At 38.5% G+C, this 22415-nt stretch overlaps 1 protein-coding gene across 4 annotated transcripts in view; it reads right to left on the reverse strand.

Annotated features, from left to right (window-relative positions):
• The window catches only part of LOC133616704 (TOX high mobility group box family member 2-like), a 270313-nt gene that overhangs the window by 143580 nt on the left and 104318 nt on the right, over positions 1 to 22415 (reverse strand). For 3 of the 4 annotated variants that reach the window (XM_061976294.1, XM_061976286.1, XM_061976276.1), the window contains exon 2: positions 469 to 561. The exons of the other annotated variant lie outside the window; for it this stretch is intronic. In XM_061976294.1, the coding sequence (XP_061832278.1) occupies positions 469 to 561 (93 nt within the window). The remainder of the gene's footprint in view (positions 1 to 468; positions 562 to 22415) is intronic. 4 annotated transcript variants of the gene reach the window in all.

Consider the following 22415-nt stretch of genomic DNA (forward strand, 5'->3'; position numbering starts at 1 on the left):
GAAAATAACAGAGCTGATTTGACTCGGTGTTTGAGAAAATGGCGGATTGCTTCCCGATGTGACGAGAGCGAATATCAGAAAGGCGTTTAATTCACCAAAATTCACCCATTTAGAGTTCGGAAATCGGTTAAAAAAAAATATGGTCTTTTTACTGCAACATCAAGGTATATATTGACGCTTACATAGGTCTGGTGATAATGTTCCCTTTTAAAAAACGATGTCCATATCTAGTTAGTACAAATGGCAGCTATTGCTTTGCTTTGTTTATGTGTTGAATTCCTTTGAAGGAACTCATTTTTCTTCATTCCTGGACAACGGAAACATGGTCACAGTCGAATTGTGTTTGTGTGTGTTAAGTTGTGTTCCTTACAGCTCGACAGTTTTGCGAGTCAGTGTTGCAAGGTCAAAGGTTGTGCAAACAACTGCACAGCATAAACAATACAGCGGAGCTTGGCTACAGTGTCTCACCACAGCAGTGGGCAGTCTTTTCCTAGCTGGACTGATGCCTGGAGGGGGGGCAGAGTGGAGCCTGACCCCTCGCTCACCCACACTGTACCGGGCCTGTGGTTTGAGAGAGAGAGAAGAGAAGAGCCAGACACAGCAGGGAGAGGAAAGAGGGGAGACAAAAGTGGGGAAGGAAACGACATGTCGGGGATTTAGTTTGCAAGGTACAAGCAGGGCATTTGTAAAGGAACATGTCAAGGCGCCCCAGAGCCCCCTCCTGAAACCTCCACCTTCTCTACACCCCTCATGCCAAGCGCACACGTGCAGGGGGAGGAGTAATGACATGAGACTACACAGTGATTCTACACTGGGGAGGAAAGAATGGAGGTTAATGAGCTGACATCCCATCCGCCCCAAATACACGCCCCCCAACCTTCCCCTCGCCCTGCGCTCCTCCACACCCTGACAAGCAGACACACAAACCCTGACAAGACAGCGGCACTGAGCCAAGGATGTGGAGACTAAAAGGTGTATCATGGAGCATTGAGTGGCTCTTCATTAACACAGTCACGCTCGCAAGCCAACAATTAGGAAACTCCGCCATTCGATAATGCGATCAACTAAATGTTTTTTTAGCTAAGCAGGTGTGTGACCGCCTTTTGTTTTTGGAACATCCATCCATCCATTTTCTACCGCTTATTCCCTTCGAGGTCGCAGGGGGTGCTGGGGCCTATCTCAGCTGCATTCGGGCGGAAGGCGGGGTACACCCTGGACAAGTCGCCACCTCATCGCAGGGCCAACACAGATAGACAGACAACATTCACACTCACATTCACACACTAGGGCCAATTTAGTGTTGCCAATCAACCTATCCCCAGGTGCATGTTTTTGGAGGTGGGAGGAAGCCGGAGTACCCGGAGGGAACCCACGCAGTCACGGGGAGGACATGCAAACTCCACACAGAAAGATCCAAGACGCAGGATCGAACCCAGGACCTTTGTTTTGTGAGGCAGACGCACAGACCCCTTTACCACCGTGCTGCCCCTTTTTTTGGAACATCTGTGGCAAAAAAAAAACTACGATGTTTGATTTAAAAATGGGTTATTTGGCACATGGTTGTACTTTTTTGAAATGTTCTTTTTTTTTTCTTTTTTTTTTTATTGACATCCAGCATCAGACATTCCTATCCATTACATCATATTCACATCTATTGTCTGCCCTAAATGTCAAAATATTTTTGTTTATATCCCACCCATACCACTCCCCCCCACCCACCCAAAAAAAGAAAGAAACAACAAAAAAAACAAAGTAATATCTACAAATACATCAATTAAATAAACAAAGAAAGAAAGAAAGAAAGAAAAAAAAAGAAAAAGAAAAGAAAAATAAATAATAATACATTAATAATAATAGTAATCAGAAATAAAATAAATATAAACAGATACCTATATATGTATATATATACCCACACATACATATATATGACATTTTCAAGCAGAAATGTTAGTTTTGAAGTTGTAGCAATTGTTTTTTTTTTTTTTATAAATATGGTCAAATATAAACTATATACAATGTGAATGTACAGTATAGACCAAAAGTCGATGTGTTTTCTTTGTTTTCATGACTATTTACATTGTAGATTGTCACTGAAGGCATCAAAACTATGACACCTGTGAAGTGAAAACCATTTCAGGTGACTACCTCTTGAAGTGAAGTGAAGTGAATTACATTTATATAGCGCTTTTTCTCAAGTGACTCAAAGCGCTTTACATTGTGAAACCCAATATCTAAGTTACATTTAAACCAGTGTGGGTGGCACTGGGAGCAGGAGCTCATCGAGAGAATGCCAAGAGTGTGCAGAGCAGTAATCGGTTTTCAGTTATTTCACCTTTTTTTGTTAAGTACATAACTTTACATGTGTTCATTCATAGTTTTGATGCCTTCAGTGACAATCTAAATCAAGGGTGTCAAACTCTGGCCCGCGTGCCAAATTTGGCCCGCCGTGTAATTTCACTTGGCCCGTGAGGTGATATCAAATTAACACTAGAGATGGCCCGCCGATTATATACAGCGGCGGTGCCGCGATACACCGCTAATTCTCATACTTGCCAAACCTCCCGGGAGACTCCCAAATTTCGGTACCCCTCCCGAGGATTGTAACGTGCTGGCTCAGTTACATAATATGTGCGGCTTTAGCACGCACACAGAAGTGAATGCAACGTATACTTGATCTTCAGCGATACAGATTACACTGAGGGTGGCAGTATAAAAAACCTTTAACATTGTTAGAAATATATGCCACAATGTGAATCCACACCAAACAAGAATGACAAACACATTTTGGGAGAACATCCGCACAGTGTCACAACATAAACACAACAGAACAAATACCCAGAATCCTATGCAGCACTAACTCTTCCGGGACGCTACAATATACACCCCCGCTACCTCCAAACACCCCCCCCCCCCACACACACACACATACACACACCTTGTAGCGTCAGGTTCCAGGTGTTGTGCCGGATAATGCACCCCCGGCGTAGAATGCACCCCCTGACGGGAGTGTTATAACAACTAAAGCCCACACTCAAAGTTTCCACGTGCAAGATTGAATGTATTTAAAAAAGTTATTTAATAAGAAGCCAAAAGTGCAAAAAAAATAATGTTCGTATTGGAGGAGTTGTGAATGAATAAAATATGAAATCCGTGCTGCAGTCGCTGCTGGGCCACAACATTAGGTACACCTGCAGACTGCAGCATGGATTGTAGTATTTAAGTATTTTTATTATTTTAACCATACAGTGGTGCATTAATTTCAAAAATGCATCACGATGTTTGCTTTTTTTTCCAGCAACATCACTGATTAGTAATCAGTGATTACAACTCACTGCAGACTTTATGAGAACCAACAAACATAATAAAACATCACTTACTGTACAATGTCTGCTCTAACTAGAATACCAACGGTTAAAATCTAATATTGTATTCCAGTTTGGATGAAGAATGACTGATAATCCAAGCAAGAAAAAGGTAGGAACAAAGCGTCTTTTTGTGTCTTTCTCGCCATTCCAGGTATAAATACCTGGAATTTAGAACACTTAGAACTTTTAGCATATCAGTATGTGGAATTAAATTATGGAATGGATTAAGTAAAAAAGTTAAAAATTGTACTGATATGATCCAGTTTAAGAGGTTGTTCAAAATAATAGTGCTTACAGAGTACAAAGAAGAAGAATTATGAGAAATACTTCCAACCTTAGATATTCTTCATCTCAGTATGTTAATAATGACTGAATTAATTAATTAATTATATATTACAAAACTGTTGTATACTAATTCATAGATGTTATTTTTTTATATAAAAAGGTCAGTAAATGATTCTATATATTTGTAAACGCTTTGAAGTGGGAAAGGGGTAGGATTAAATAAGCTTTGCTTCTTCCTACTCCTTTTCGGGCATGATGTAAAATGAAATGATATGAAATTGTGTGATGTATTATGATGTAAGTGTGTTCATGTTCGAAATAAACTAAAGAAAGAAATAGGATGCCAAAACTGACCAATTTGTTGGATTATGTCCTCATCCTTCTACTATCAAGGTGAGAGGCATTATTTATGATCTAGCATAAACTCTCACGAACTCCGAGGTGAGAAAGCAGCTCACCAGTCCATGATGTCAAAATAGCAGCAACACAATTGCTCTGTGACTATACGCTGCTAAAAAATAGTTTGTCTGTGTTGGCGCTTGTAATAAAAATACCACAAATATTTGGTCAATATTCAGATCACGACAATGCAAATGGAGTATTGTTGGCGCTTTTTGGATATTTTTTTATTAGGTTTTATGGGCGGAAGAGAGCACCTCCCATTAACTCCATTGCAAGCGGTCTTTTATTTACGTTTAATTACAAGTTAGAACACATTACAAAAATTATGCAAGCAAGTAATAACCTGCAATTAATCCATATTCAACTGTGTGATTAAGCTGATTAAAACAATGAACTATATATTATTATACTAATTATACTAAAAGTACTAATTCTGCCTATTACCTTACACCTGACATGTTAGCTACTTCTCTATGTTTTTAATGTCTATTTACTATTTCCTGCTGGATCTACTCTCTATTTTATGCTGCTGCTGTCACGTATACTGTATATACTGTAATATTGTACATGGTCATTGGTATATATTGTATATATGTTATAGACATAATATAATATATCTGTATATATATTAGTCTGTACACACATTATCTATATATTCGTATATATGTGAGATTTTCTTATCGCTATATTAGTCTATTTATACCTGCATTGTCCTTTCCATCCTTACACTTTCCATCATTGTAACTGAGCTACTGTGTTGAACAATTTCCCTTGTGGATCATATCTTGAGGTGTAAAATGTGAAAGTGCTGAAGTATTTGTTTGCTAGTGAGATACCCATGGACTGTTTGTGTACAATCTATGCACAACATAAAGCTTTGCTGTTCGTATAGCGCAGGGGTCGGCAACCCAAAATGTTGAAAGAGCCATATTGGACCAAAAATACAAAACAAAATCTGTCTGGAACCGCAAAAAATTAAAAGCCATATTACATACAGATAGTGTGTCATGAGATATACATTGTATTAAGAGGACTTAAAGGAAACTAAATGACCTCAAATATAGCTACAAATGAGGCATAATGATGCAATATGTACATATAGCTAGCCTATATAGCATGTTAGCATCGATTAGCTTGCAGTCATGCAGTGACCAAATATGTCTGATTAGCACTCCAACAAGTCAATAACATCAACAAAACCCACCTTTCATGCACAACCTTAAAAGTTTGGTGGACAAAATGAGACAGAAAAAGAAGTGGCATAAAACACGTCCTAGAAAGTTATACATGTAAACAAACTACGGTGAGTTCAAGGACCGCCAAAATTAGTAGGACAAAACGGCGCTCGCCAAATACTCGAATCAGTGAAGCATGTTTAGTATAAACAGTGTGCTTTATAACAATTAGGGAGGTTTGTGTCATGTTTGTCCTCCTACAGAAACCATATTAAAACAAAAAATTGATTGTTTTCCCCTCATCTTTTTCCATTTTTCATACATTTCTGAAAAAGCTCCAGAGAGCCACTAGGGCGGCGCTAAAGAGCCGCATGCGGCTCTAGAGCCGCGGGTTGCCGACCCCTGGTATAGCGCCATATTGTTGACAGCTGCATTACATCATCCTACGCAAAGGACTGTGCGGACGAGGCGTAATCATCTACAAACTCCTGTTTCAGATTGCTAAATGAAACAACCAAAACAGTAAAACAACATACTAAAAACAAGCAGACAGAGAATTGGCGAAGTGACCGCGTGTTCCAAACCACAACGAGGACGGTAAGTTATTAGCGCCAAGTGAGAAGCTTTGGCGTGAGTAATTTGTGGAAAGCCTTGTACATTTTTAATATCCTTAAACTGAAGAGCCAGAAGAACACAAACTACATGAAATAATAACAGGCATTTCACCTTCGCACTATCCCAGCTTCTCAATTATTTACCACTAATGAATAGCCCCGGGCAAATTTCATCCTAAGTACAATATCAACCATCCCAGAGAGGCTGAATCAGCTCGCTCAAATACTTAAATACATTTACTCAATTATGCTCCCTGTCCCTAACGCCGAGGAGACAAGCTTACTTCTCTCCCTTCCTTCCATCTACAAGCACAACAACTCTTATGGTTAATTGATAAAACATTTTTTTCCTCTTCCATTTTCGCCGTCGTGTGAGAAGACGCCAATGAAAGGATGCCCGTCACCAGCTGTAAGGTTGTACAATTCACAAACAAAACCCCTGCATGGCACCAACAAATTGCATATGGATTTTAAACAAACGCCGCCAAGAGCAGAGTATTTCTTCGTAACCTTCATCATATAAACCTTCACCTCCGTGAATGTCAGTACATTCCGCCGTCTGGCGCCTTCATCTACTGGCGACAACATGTGTGCTTTGGAGTGCTAATTAGGCTTCATTCAAGGCTGATTTTAGCTTTGCTGATTGCTTTTGAAAGTACCCAATGCTTATGAAGTGTCACTCTCGTACATTAAAGTTAGTCATGTAAGTTGATTGATAGATGGAAAGACAGATACACAAAAATGAAAAGATAAGGGAAATGAAACATTGCAACATTTCATTGCACCCAATGAAATACAAAAGTAATACGGTTAGCATAAAAAAAATAAAATGTTAAAACTTAGTACGGTGCTACAAATCATTCTTGAATTATTAACGTGAATTCCAGACTATAAGCCGCTACGTTTTCCGACACTTTGAACTAGGGATGTCCAATAATATCGGATTGCCGATATTATCGGCCGATAAATGCTTTAAAATGTAATATCGGAAATGATCGGTATCGGTTTCAAAATTATCGGTATCGGTTTCAAAAAGTACAATTTATGACTTTTTAAAACGCCGCTGTGTACACGGACGTAGGGAGAAGTACAGAGCGCCAATAAACCTTAAAGGCACTGCCTTTGCGTGCCGGCCCAGTCACATAATATCTACGGCTTTTCACACACACAAGTGAATGCAACGCGTACTTGTTCAACAGCCATACAGGTCACACTGAGGGTGGCCGTATAAACAACTTTAGCACGGTTAGAAATATACGTCACACTGTGAACCCACACCAAACAAGAATGACAAACACATTTCGGGAGAACATCCGCACCGTAACACAACATAAACACAACAGAACAAATACTCAGAACCCCTTGCAGCACTAATTCTTCCGGGACGCTACAATATACACCCCCCGTTACTCCCTACCACCGCCCCACCTCAACCCCGCCCTCCCCCCCAACCCCGCCCACCTCAAAATCCTCATGCTCTCTCAGGGAGAGCATGTCCCAAATTCCAAGCTGCTGTTTTGAGGCATGTTAAAAAAAAAAAAGCACTTTGTGACTTCAATAATAAAAATGGCAGTGCCATGTTGGCACTTTTTTCCATAACTTGAGTTGATTTATTTTGGAAAACCTTGTTACATTTAATACATCTAACAGGGCACCACAACAAATTTAGGCATAATAATGTGTTAATTCCACGACTGTATATATCGGGTATCGGTTGATATCGGAGTCGGTAATTAAGAGTTGCACAATATCGGAATATCTACGTTGAACCCTGCAGCTTATAAAACGCTGCCGCTAATTTATGGATTGTAATGCAAAAAGTTTTTCAAAAAACAAACAAACAAAAATACACTGAAAAGGTGTTTTGTTTGTACTATGGTGCCATCTTTTGGACAAGTGCACTCAGTGCAGGCACTGCAGTGTCCTTCTAATTAGTTTTTGATTCATTGATTGTAACTTGTATTAGTAGATTGCACAGTACAGTACATATTCCGTACAATTGACCACTAAATGGTAACACCCGGATAAGTTTTTCAACTTGTTTAAGTCGGGGTCCACGTAAATCAATTCATGGTGCTTTCAACCGGCAGTAGATGTACCCTTATGTCTTCCGGCCGTCCATAGCGTGACTACTCGCATGGATTCTTCATTCATCACTCCAAGCAACGTTTGTAAGTTTTACGATATAACTAAAACTGTTTATACATACTTACTAAACCGTCCCATGTGTGAGTGTGTTCATGCATATTTGTACATGCTTTCGCAATATAATCAAGCGACCGTCTTTAGCATTAGCTAATATGCTAACGCATTTACGAGTGTCTGCCTTAGTATTACTAACCTACAACGGCATTCTTTGTGTACTTTTTCGGTTTCGTAAATTCACCAAAACGTCACTGTGGAGTTATTGAGTTTGTTTAGCTAATTAGAGAGTGAGCTTCAGCAGCTCGTGGGTCCATGGCGACAATTTTATGTTTTGTTTGATCAGCCGTTTTACTGCCGTGTTACAGGCACCGCTTGGAAATAACTGACCATTTCCAAAATCTTTCTGTGTAAATAACGAATTTAGCAAAGTATATATCTGCGGTTTACAGTCCCGTGCAGCTAATATATGGAAAATATTTTTCCCCTTAAAATTCAGTAGGTGCGGCTTATATAGCGGTGCACTCTATAGTTATATGGGGTTTAAGTGGAAAACACACTTAACTTGCCTTTTACGTAATTAAACATTACTCACACTTCGCAATTTGTATAACGCATAGGTGTCAAACTCAAGGCCGGGGTACCAAATATGGCCAGCCACGTCATTGTATGTGGCTCGCAAATGCCTGGAAATAAAATGCGTCAATAAATACTTCATCTTTTCTTTTCTTTTTTTTTCCTCTCGTTTTTTCAGTTTTGACAGAAAAAAAGTATATGTGGTGCATGAAATTGCATACCTTTTAAACTTCAATAGTGTCTAATATTGCAACTAATATTATATTATCATACTTTCCAAATGATTTTTTTTGTCCAAATAAAAACATATGCTTAAATATCTGTTTGACTTATGGTTGCAAAGCAAGTTATACATGAAATTGTACTGTAAAAATTACAATAGAGTTAACGATAAAATGTACGTGTTTTTTTTACAGCTTAATATTTCTAAATTGATAACATTTTGTGGACTGAGCTGCCGTAAAATCTATGGTTGTTGTTTGTACGGTGTATTACTGTAAATGGACAAATGGTACCACATTTTTTTATGGTAAAAAACTGCCAAAATAAAACAAAACAAAAACAGTGGTACTGGTCATACATTTACAGTACTATGTTGTAAAAACCAACATGAATTTTACGATAAAATCTGGCGACTAAGCTGCCAGTTTTTTCCGTGAACTGTACGGTTTTTCCATTTACCATAATGTTGTAAAAACACACTGTATATTTTACAGCAAAATTATGGCGACTGAGTTGCCAGTTTTTACTATAAATGTATTTGTTACATTGTACGTAAATAATGTTTATAATAATGAAATGCATAGGCAAATTCATATTGTATTCGCTGTTACAAGCAGCCTTCTGATGACAACCATAACTGTGATGTATCCCTTAATGAAAAGAAAGTTTGATGACCCTGGTATAAGGTAGCCAATTTGTCCCTAAAAAAATTACGGTTTTAATTTTTTATTTTAAAATATATTAATATTGTTCAATACCATTACTAAAAACAATATGAGCAACATTGTGAAAAAAAATGTCATACAATATATATCTTGTTGCCCATAATATGATACGATTTTATTATGTTGAGTTTTTTCTTGCCCTGATGTGGGATCTGATGTGGCTTGTGCAGCCATTTGAGACATTAGTGATTAAGGGCTATATAGGTAAACTTTGATTGATTTATTGATTGATTGAATCACCATTCGGACGTGAACCTTTTTTAAAATGTGCATCCCTAATGAATTGTGCATGTAAAATGTACATTACGCATATAAGACACATGCAGTCCACACAGAGCATGTTTAGAACTGCAAGGTCTGACTAACTTTGCTCATTTTCTATGTGTCAGTCTTCAGCTGTAAATACACCAGAATAAAATGACATTGTAAAGAATCTCATTCCTAGACATCTTGTAAATTACAACCAGAGAAGCTTCTTTTTTTTTTTTCTCAAGCAGAAAGGGAACGAGGGAGAGTTTGAAGAAGAAAAAAAAAATACTATTTTCATTTCAACTGCTTTAGGGATTAAGGCTTGGGGTTCTAGAAAAAAACTGCATTAAAATAATCCACCATTTGCATGTTTTATCTCACAAAGAAGGACCGCGCGCGCGCACACACACACATGCACACACACAAACACACACACACACACACATAGAGAACCCCCCCCCCACTCTACCTCTCTTCTTCTCATCCTTCCCCTCCCCAGTCTGGGTCAATGCACCCACACACACACACTGTCATCATTAAATACACTCGCACATACACACACACACACACACACACACACACACACACGCCGAGATCAACCTGCTGCCATCTGCTCTATTCGCTCTGTACAATCCTGGCTGAATACATTATTCACTACAATACATCACATCACATTCCCTCAATGTCACAGCCCCTCGCTGAAGAGGAGTGAGGGCGGGGGAGAAAACGGGGGAGAGCAAGGAGCAAAGCAGCTATTGTACTCTGAGGGGTGAGAGCAAAGGTAGGTAAAAAGTGAGATGGAGAAAGAGATGGCACCGTTTCTTTCGTTGCAAACTTGCATCGGATACAGTGTCGATGGAGGTTAAAAATCGAGGCTTCATACAGGAATTGGGAGGAGTTGGTAAAGATAAAGCCTTGGGGACTCTACACTACTGTATAGGTCAGGCCCGGGCAATTATTTTGACTCAGGGGGCCAAATTTAGAGAAAAAAAATGTGTCTGGGGGCCGGTATATCTTATTTTTAGGAACACTAATACAAAACCTCACAATAATGTCTGATTGAATGCTAAAAACTTTATGACAATTTAGACAGAGCTGACCGAATGTTATTGTATATCTTATGTAGGGCTGCAACAACTAATCGATTAAATCGATTAAAATCGATTATAAAAATAGTTGGCGATTAATTTAGTCATCGATTCGTTGGATCTATGCAATGCGCATGCGCAGAGGCTACGTTGTTTATTTTATTTTTATGTTTTTTAAACTTTTATTTATAAACTGCAACATTTATAAACAGCTGAAAAACAATAATCAAAATAATAGGGGTGTAACGGTACGTATATTTGTATCGAACCGTTTCGGTACGGGGGTTTCGTTTCGGTGCGGAAGTGTACCGAACGAGTTTCCACACGAACATATAAAGTAGCGTACTGCACGTTGTGTAAACAATACTCAAAATGCCGGACATTTGAGGCATTTATCAGAATGAGAATGAAACTCCGCCCTGACAGCTCCGCAAAAGAGGACATGTCCGGTGAAAAGAGGACGTATGGTCAGTCTATCCTAGCCCGTTAGCTGCTAGCATGCTAGCAAAAGAGGACTAGCAGCGATCGGTTTCACCGACAATACGTCCTCTTTTCACCGGACATGTCCTCTTTTGCGGGGCTGTCGAGCAGTGTTTCTTAAATGCCTCAAATGTCCGGCATTTTGAGTTAGGGTTGCGTGTATTTTCAATATACGTTCAGGGTTAAGAAGGTTAAAAACACAACAAATTGTGCGCAGCAGCAGCATTGGTGAGGGAGGGGCAGAGACAGAGAGAGAGAGAGAGTTATGATAACCGCGCATGCGTCGTCAGGCTCTGCTTTTTATCGATACATTTATCAGATTTAATTTTTTATTAGCTATAGCAGGGGTGTCAAAAGTGTGCATTTTTGTAACGTTTTCCTTGTTTTATTTGGCAAGATGAAAGAACATGGCGCCAGTATCCTGTTTTTTTTCAGTAAAATACTGGAAAGGATAGAAATGTACTTTGTCTCTTTTATCCGATTATTAATCGAAGTAATAATCGACCGATTAATCGATTATCAAATTAATCGTTAGTTGCAGCCCTAATCTTATGTATTATTATTTTTTTTTATTTTACCTTATCTATTCATTTATGTATCCTTAATATATTTCGTTAGATTGAATCTACGTTTGCATATATTCATGTGTGTCTATATCTCTTATGGGCACAATTACCTTGGGAATTGAGTGGGTGGGTTTTGTAAGGGTTGGGTTTATTATGTTACATATTGTAAAATGTGCAGATACCTCAACTTGTTGTTGCCATGAATTACTATGCTGTACTGTCTGCAAAATTCAATGCAAATATTAGGAAAAGAAAAACAAAAACGTTATGACAGACCGCCTTAAAAAATGGAATGGAATTTTTTTTTTTTTACTGAATGAGACACCCAGAGTGTACATGAAAATAAAGAATGTGGGATTTACAATATTAACTATGAACGATAAAACACTGAATATTGAAAACTAGGGATGTCCGATAATGGCTTTTTGCCGATATCCAATATTGTCCAACTCTTTAATTACCGATACCGATATCAACTGATACTGATATATACAGTCGTGGAATTAACACATTATTATGCCTAATTTGGACAACCAGGTATGGTGAAGATAAGGTCCTTTTTTTAAATATTAATAAAATAAAATAAGATAAATAAATTAAAAACAATTTCTTGAATAAAAAACAAAGTAAAACAATATAAAAACTGTTACATAGAAACTAGTAATTAATGAAAATGAGTAAAAATAACTGTTAAAGGTTAGTACTATTAGTGGACCAGCAGCACGCACAATCATGTGTGCTTACGGACTGTATCCCTTGCAGACTGTATTGATATATATTGATATATTATGTAGGAACCAGAATATTAATAACAGAAAGAAACAACCCTTTTGTGTGAATGAGTGTAAATGGGGGAGGGAGGTTTTTTGGGTTGGTGCACTAATTGTAAGTGTATCTTGTGTTTTTTTATGTTGATTTAATAAATAAAATTAAAAAAAAAACGACACCAAAAAAAACGATACCGATAATAAAAAAAACGATAACGATAATTTCCGATATTACATTTTAAAGCATTTATCGGCCGATAATATGAGACATCTCTAATGAAAACATATGAACGTCACACCACCTCTCGATCAACATATTTTACAATCAAGCGAAACGCAACAAAAATGCAACAAACAGGGCGAAATAAGAAAGCGAAGGGTAAAAACCCTCCACCTACAATGTGATATAATATCACTTTTCTTGCAGAAGTTTGTTGTAAAAATCTCATTCCGCGTCTGTCCCTGACACCCGCATTTCAGGCTGGCCGCTCTGGAAACACTCTGTGGAAAGGCACCCCACCCACACTGCTTGGTGCCTGGTCTGAGCTGCTGTGACTTAGATTACCATAGTAACTAATTAGATTACCATAGCAACTAGTATATCATGCAAAAGCGCAGATACCAACCATTGAAATACTTTGTATAGTTCAAGATTTACGGTCATTTGAAAACATCACTACAGTTTCCATCTTAAAGATCGAACAAAATTATTTGGGAATGTCCGGCGGGCCAGATTGAAAAGCTTAACGGGCGGCATTCGGCCCCCGGGTCTGGTATAGGTATAGCAACCCATCTATGCTTTCATCTCCAATGGGGTGATGTAACTGCAAAACCTGGACTTTCCCAATCAGCCATTAAATAAATGCTCATTGAAAAAACTGCTGCCCGAACAAAAAAAAACTGAGCATATGTAGTCAAATGCTAAAGTCTACAAAGGCTACCACTGAAGTTACACAATAGACTTCCCGCCACAAATCCATACGGAGTGTGCTTCCACTGTACAGAAATACGCATCACAAACTTATGACAACTACGCAACTAGGGCCAGCAGAAGAAGGGAAATACACGGCCAAATCCATCATCAAAATGTGGTACACGCCATCTAGTGGTACGCCAAACATTCACTTAATTCAATTTTCAAACAGATAGGCCCCGTTTACACTGCACACCAAATCTGATTTTTTTAGCCCTCAAGTGACACAGATCTGATTTTTTTTTGGCCACTCTATACATCATTTGGCATCAGATTCAAATAGGAATCTTATCTTTTCAAATGTGACTTAAGTCTAAACGCAATGCCACCTGAATGTGACCTGAATGTGGCTTCTTCGTCAGCTTTGGGCGAGCTACATCGAAAGATGCAGTCGCCATCGGAAATGGATATTTAATCACAACACCCGGTTTGGGTTTCTATTTCAAACGACCACATTTTCGGTGCATCACTTGTGAATAGTGCGCAAATAATATATAAATATATATTTTGATTCCGAAGAAATACCGATTGTTGAAAGACCAGAATTGACGCTGTGGTGCATTTGCTTACATGTGAGTTGAAAAATAAATCTTCCGTAGATCCACGCTGATGTCCGTGTCTCCTCTACTTAACAGCCTTAAAAAGATTAGAACCCTTCCAAATATATTACACTGTATACATCCATTTATACATTAAACTACTTTAATTTACTTTCATGCTAAAAAAAATACTCATTTTTAAGGTGTTACGACTTTTGTTTTATTTTGTAGTAGTAGTGACTTCCTGTTGATCAACTTCCTTTGTTTCCACTTTATCGAAGTGCGCATGCAAGTGACGTCAAGGCCACATTGGGGCCACATTGGGGCCTGTGCGCGTTTACACTGCAGTCTGATGAAAATCACAATTTACTGGCAGTGTAAACTGTCAGCTGGAAAAAAATCAGATCTAAAAAAAAAATCAGATTTGGGCCACTTTGGCCCAAAACGTAGCAAGTGTTACTGTTCAAACTGTGTGTAATGTTACAGTGGCCAAAAATAATAAACATAATTGTTAAATAAAACATCTGCCTTGTTTTTAATAAATATCTAGGCCTACTATGCTACTGTATTTCAGTGTTGGTCATTATGGAGAGCCAAGTGGAAAACGTTTGAGAACCATTGGCCTTGTGTAACTAGGAACACTATTAAATCGTAAGCTAATAACGCCAAACAGGCATTTTTTTGACAGACACAAATGTGGCACTATTTGCCTAAACTACATGGCAGCGCATCAAAATAAAATTCAAGAGTGTTGCTGTCTTGTAATAATACCCAACATCATTCACTACGTTGTCGGATGGACATAGTGGTCGGCGGCACAACATATTTTCAGGCATTTGCGTAATATTCCGATCAACCAAAGTAAGGCCTGCTCGGGCTCTCATATTTACAATAAAAAACAGGTCATGTTGAAACATAGGTCACCCTTTACTTGATTATGCAAGAGGTTCGTAGTTCACACTAAATGTTTAAAGGGGAACATTATCACCAGACCTATGTAAGCGTCAATATATACCTTGATGTTGCAGAAAAAAAGACTATATATTTTTTTAACCGATTTCCGAACTCTAAATGGGTGAATTTTGGCGAATTAAACGCCTTTCTATTATTCGATCTCGGAGCGAATTATAGAAAGCAATCCGCCATTTTATCACTTTTGTCGGTGTGTTGTTGGAGGGTGTAACAACCCGAACATTTTCAAGTTGCACCAGTGGCCCAAAGATGCGAAAGTGGCAAGAAATTGGACAAAATTTGTTCAAAATACGAGGGTGTGGGGAAAGCCGACGAAATGGTCAGTCGTTTGTTCCGCACACTTTACCGACGAAAGCTATGCTACGACAGAGATGGCAAGAATGTGTGGATATCCTGCGACACTCAAAGCAGATGCATTTCCAACGATAAAGTCAAAGAAATCTGCCGCCAGACCCCCATTGAATCTGCCGGAGTGTGTGAGCTATTCAGGGACAAAGGACCTCGGTAGCACGGCAAGCAATGGCGGCAGTTTGTTCCCGCAGACGAGCGAGCTAAACCCCCTGGATGTCTTGGCTCACACCGTCCCTTATGCCACCGAAGATGATCAAGAGAAGAATATCGACCCTAGCTTCCCTGGCCTGCTGACATCAACTCCAAAACTGGACAGATCAGCTTTCAGGAAAAGAGAGCGGTTGAGGGTATGTCTACAGAATATATTAATTGATGAAAACTTTATTCATTACTCGCGGTTTTACGTAAATTATTATACATAAACTGTGTTTACCAATAATTTAGCTTAAAAACATTAATTTTTTTCAATCATTCAAGTACATTCGGGTAGTCTTGTGTAATGCAGTATTTTGTGTCTATTTAGGTATGGTTAACCTAAGTGCTGAAATCGTGGAAAAATATATGTTCTTAGCGCGCCTGAAATGGGCTGTCTGCACTCTCAAAGTGCATGTTGTTGCCAAATGTATTTCATATGCTGTAAACCTAGTTCATAGTTGTTAGTAATTATCTTATCAGACAGTGTTAAGCCGCTGAAATCCGAGTCTGAATCCGAGCTAATGTCCTATACCTAGCTGTTCTATCCGCCATGTTTGTTTGTATTGGCATCACTGTGTGACGTCACAGGAAAATGGACGGGTGTATATAACGATGGTTAAAATCAGGCACTTTGAAGCTTTTTTTAAGGATATTGCGTGATGGGTAAAATTTTGAAAAAAACTTCGAAAAATAAAATAAGCCACTGGAAACTGATTTTTAATGGTTTTAACCCTTCTGAAATTGTGATAATGTTCCCTTTTAAGGAGTCAGGTGAGAACAACAACAACAAGAAAATGTCTGCTGGGCACCCATGAGAATGCAGGCTCCAGCACCCCCCGCGACCTCGAAAGGGACAAGCGGTAGAAAATGGATGGATGGATGATGAGCTGTGAGAAACGATTGCATTACAGTACATCTATGACTACCTCTTCCAATCGTGCCTGAGGAGGGTAGGCGTGCAGAACCTGGCCGCCAATTAGTGCGCTCCCACTTGTGCTGGACTTTAGGTGTGAAGTACGACTGACACGAAAACCACCAGACCAAACCAAACATCCACTGATTATAAAAGCATCGATATGAAATTTAAAAAAAAGGCCATTAAATAAAAAACTTATTGTGTGAGTGATTATACCATCGTGTGATCAGCGTTTATTCTTTTTGACGGAATCTTGGGATTTTGTCACTAATGCACAGCAACCTCCAGTGTTTAAAGTGTTTATAAATGGGATTAATTAATACAAAAATAAAAATAACAAAATAAATAAATGGGATCTAGGCACATACAGCAGATTACATGGCCTGTAGCAATTAGTGCCTTTTTGCACGACCCGTGTCATGTGACTGCAAACTTGAAACCTCATTGGCTGGTTCTGAGACAGGGTCGATTGCTTCAGTCTTAATTTACCTGAAGTGGGTCTTGAGTTTTAAAATAACGAATATTTCTGCACTGATTTTTTTTTTAAACTGAATTTTTATACACTGATTTTTTTAGATTTAATTTTTACAAGGTGCATTTTGGAATGTATTGTATTTTAACAAAGATCCTTTTTAAGCACATGCATTTTGCTCACATTTTTATTAGATTTTTATTTAAATGAAATTGTCAGCATAATTTGATATAAAAAAAAAATCAGTTCACAAAATTCAAACACCAAAAATTCAGTTACATAAATTCAGAGTAAAAAAAAATATTTTTTTGTAATAAACAAATAAAGACACAATTAAACTCCAAATTAAACAAATTAAGTTACTTTCCCCATTGAAAAAAATTAGGCTTTGAGTTTACATATCAGTGTGTTTGGATATATCTTGTGGTGTACCCCAGGGGTTAGCACTGGGACCAAAACTATTCAATCAAGGCATCAGTAAAACCACAAAAGCCCTCAAGTTAATATACTATTTGCACACGACGGGACTGCATTCTGCTCAGGGGAAAACCTACAGGAAGTAATGAAAGCTATTACAGTAGAACTGAAAACAACCCAAAAAAATGCTTTGATAAAAACAGATTTGCTTGAATTTAAGCAAAACCAAAATATTGTTATTTTGAAAAAAGTAAGGTTAATACTCAACCACAAACAGATGGTGCAGACATTAACATAGTACAGGAAAACACATGTTTAGGAGTTATGAGCTGGAAACCACATATTAAGCACATACAACATAAAAGGGCTTGAAATATTTCAATACTGAATAAGGCAAAGGAATCTTGAATAATCTTTTTTTTTTTTAAATCGATCCAAACTGTTCCCTGGTGTTACCATACCTGCGGTACTGTGTTGAGGAATGGAAAAACAATTGCAGAAGTACACTCAATTCACTAGGAGCGCTGCAGAAAAGAGCAGTTAGGATAATCCATAAGGCTGGATATGGAGAACATACAAACTATTTTTTTATAAACTCTAAAATATTGAAATTTACAGATCTTGTACACTTTCAGACTGCAATAATCATGTACAAGACAAACAACAGGTTACCAAAAAATACATAACAATTCTTCTCAGCAAGGGAGGATAACAACTATTTTTGGAATAAACAGAATTAGTATGCATGCATGACATTAAAAGCATTTAGTACATTTGTATGTGGAATTAAAAGATGGAATGAATTAGGTAGGAAACTTAAACAATGTATGTGTAACTTGAGTTAGTTTGAAAGGCATTATAAGCATATAGTGTTCACAAAAACAAAAAAGATCAGTGCCTGATAAAAAACATCAGACACTTTCATGGGACAAGGGTGGGATCAGATAAGCTTTGCTCCTTCCAAATCCTTTTTGGACGTGTTAAATTGTTAAATGTGAGTGGTATTGTTCATATTTCAAATAAATAAATACATTGAAAATTCAAAATAAACATGTCTTTTATAATGATGTGCTGTGTGTGCTTAATGTTTGGGTGACTATATTAAATATTTTGTGATTCTGCAAACTATTATGCAAAACCAGCTGTTTTTACTCATTGGTACCTGTTTTTGTGTATTTGGGATCAACATAAGTCCCGAAATGTTCTAATCAAACCATGGAGGAATGGCGAAGATATTTATAAAACGATCTTGCCTTAGAAGACCTTTAGTGACGTATTTTGCTTTAGTTACGTCAGTGGATATCTCCATATATGCAGGGATGTGAGCATCCTTTGAGAAAAAAGAGGAAAATTGAGAAAAAAAAGAGGAAAACGTCTATTTGCGCAAACCCAGAAAGAAAATTGTGAACATCAAGACTACATTTCCTGCAATTGGGTGCATTTCTACACTACACTGTATATTACCTTTAGATTTATTCTCATCTACCAACCTTTTTTTGTTGTCTTTTTGGCACTAACATGTCCCATGTAATGTACCGCAGAATTGTTAGTTTTTTTCAGTAGATCATTTAGGAACATTATTATCATTGTAAATGTAATGTAAAATTATAGAACATGCATCTAACGTTTCCCATTTGGAAACTCTATGTTGTAGCCACACAACCTCGAGTAATATACTCCCGGTGTCGTGACCTCTGTTTACATCTGTCATGTCAAAAATATACCTTCTCGCTGGCTACTAATAAATACTCTAGAACAGTGGTTCTTAACCTTGTTGGAGGTACCGAATCCCACCAGTTTCATATGCGCATTCACTGGGTGTGTCTTGACCTCCGTGGCGGAGGCTCTGCCGAACCCCTGAGGCCGACTCACCGAACCCCTAAGGTTCGATCGAACCTAGGTTAAGAACCATTGCTCGAGAACTACAACTGGTCTGGAACTAAAGGCCTACTGAAACCCACTACTACCGACCATGCAGTCTGACAGTTTATATATCAATGATGAAATCTTAACATTGCAACACATGCCAATACGGCCAGGTTAGTTTACTAAAGTGCAATTTTAAATTTCGCGCTACATATCCTGCTGAAAACGTCTCGGTATGATGACGTCAGCGCGTGACATCGCGGATTGTAGAGGACATTTTGAGACAGCATGGTGGCCAGCTATTAAGTCGTCTGTTTCATCGCAAAATTCCACAGTATTCTGGACATCTGTGAATCTTTTGCAATTTGTTCAATGAACAAAGGAGACAGCAAAGAAGAAAACTGTAGGTGGGAAGCGGTGTATTGCGGCCGACTTCAGTAACACAAACACGACCGGTGTTTCATAGTTTACATTCCCGAAAGATGACAGTCAATCTTTACCATTGGCCTGTGGAGAACTGGGACAACAGAGACTCTTACCAGGAGGACTTTGAGTTGGATACGCAGACATGGTACCGTGAGTACGCTTCCAAACATTTGATCGCTTGCCCGTACGTGCGTGCCGCTATGTGCATGTCACGTTCGTAACTTTGGAGACTTTGGGGAAATATATGTGCTGTATGAACTTTGGGGAGGTGAACGGTACTTTGGGCTGTGGCATTGAGTGTGTTGTGCAGGTGTTTGAGTTGTATTGGCGGGTTATATGGACGGGAGGGGGGAGGTGATTGTTATGCAGGATTAATTTGTGGCGCATTAAATATAAGCCTGGTTGTGTTGTGGCTAATAGAGTATATATATGTCTAGTGTTTATTTACTGTTTTAGTCATTCCCAGCTGAATATCAGGTCCCACCCGCCTCTCACAGCATCTTCCCTATCTGAATCGCTCCCACTGCCCTCTAGTCCTTCACTCTCACTTTCCTCATCCACGAATCTTTCATCCTCGCTCAAATTAATGGGGAAATCGTCGCTTTCTCGGTCCGAATCGCTCTCGCGGGGCCATGATTGTAAACAATGTGCGGATGTGAGGAGCTCCACAACCTGTGACGTCACGCTACTCGTCTGCTACTTCCGGTAGAGGCAAGACTTTTTTATCAGCAACCAAAAGTTGCGAACTTTATCGTCAATGTTCTCTACTAAATCCTTTCAGCAAAAATATGGCAATATCGCGAAATGATCAAGTATGACACATAGAATGGACCTGCTATCCCCGTTTAAATAAGAAAATCGCATTTCAGTAGGCCTTTAACAGTGTTCGGATCGTAATCATTCAAATATGATTCGCAGCAAAGTGGACAGCCGTCAACTTTGTGGCTCGGAGAGTGAACGGAGACGACGACAAGTAAGCTAGCTAGATGCTTAGCTCACTAGCGATCTTGTTTCAGTGCTTCTGGTCGTCTCCCCATCCTGCAACTCAGTGCGGCGTTTAGGTAAGAGAAACAGCGATAAAACATACAGTGATGGGCAGTAACAAGCTACCGGTACATGTAGCAAAACTACATAGCTTAACTACATTTTCCAGTAGCTTAGCTACTTTGAGACCCATGTAGCTAGGCAGCTTACATCAAAGGACTGCGAATGCAGGCCAAAAAAATTTGGAGAAAATACAATGACCTGGATAAATGAGAACATCTATACATACGGAGAAAATCCATGATGATTGGTTGGTGTTTGTATGATGAGTAACCACTGGATAAGGTAACCAGGAAGCAAAATCGTAACAGACACGCACTCATGTCAAATTACGACTAGGGAGTCAGAGACAGAGGGACGCCTCAAGCTGACAACACCCAAAAAAAATAAACATACTTGAATATGGCAGAGGGATTCTTTACCGCAGATTAGATTTTTCCTTTAGTGATAAGATGACATGCAGGAAACCCACAATAATGCGTGTCCTTGGCCATATTTAAACAAATGTATGCATTTAGAGAAAACAATGTCCCAAACCTTAGATTTAGTTGTTTACTCTGTAAACCAAAATTATAACTGCTCTCTTCATCTAAGACATCCAATACACATTTAAGAACACACGTTAAGGTGAGTTGAGTCCATGAAAAAGTTTTACTGCACATAACCAGTAGCAACTGTTCCCAAACAACACACAAGTCATTGTATTTTGTCACGATATAGATGAATGCTGTTTTTTACACTTTAGGTCAGGTGTCGGCAACCCAACATATTGAAAGAGCCATATTGGACTAAAAAATACAAAAAAACAATCTGGAGACGCAAAAAGTTAAAAGCCTTATGTAAATGCTATAATGAAGGCAACACATTAACTAAGTGTCTAAGAGGGTGAGATAACTCCTGGAAATTACTGGCTTAAAACTGCCAAAGGTATAGATAAGTGTGTCAAAGTAAAAAGGAAAACACAGGCTGTCTTCTTCTAATGAATTTATTACAATCTTTGGCAAGCTAGGTAATGTTTGCTGTGGTCTGGAACAACATGGCACACAATCAGAAATGCAGCCAATATTGCATACAGATAATGTGTCATGAGACATGCAAATATATAAATTAAAAACACAGAGGACATAAGTAAAGGATATTAAATTAACTCAAATATACCTACAAATGAGGCATAACGATGCAATGTGTACACACAGCTAGACTAAATAGCATTTTAGCATGGATTATTAGCACTCCATGCAAGTCAATAACATCAACAAAGCTCACCTGTGTGCATTCACGCACGGCATAAAACGTTTGGTGGACAAAATGAGACAAAGAAGGAGTGGCATAAAACACGTCTTTCTGTGGCAGCGACGAAGCAAGTTGTACACGTAAAAAAACAACTATGTTGAGTTCAAGGACCGCCAAAATTAGTAGGACAAAACGGCGCTGGCCAAATACCGTCATCAGTGAAGCATAAACAAAAACGTATTAAACAGTGGGCTTTCCAACAGTTTGGAAGGTTTGTGTTACGTTTCTCCTCCTACAGAAACATTATTAAAACAACAAATATTTTTTCCCCTACATATTTTTCCATTTTTGAAAA

Source organism: Nerophis lumbriciformis, linkage group LG01 (assembly GCF_033978685.3).
Source record: "Nerophis lumbriciformis linkage group LG01, RoL_Nlum_v2.1, whole genome shotgun sequence".
In the NCBI taxonomy this organism is placed as follows: domain Eukaryota; kingdom Metazoa; phylum Chordata; class Actinopteri; order Syngnathiformes; family Syngnathidae; genus Nerophis; species Nerophis lumbriciformis.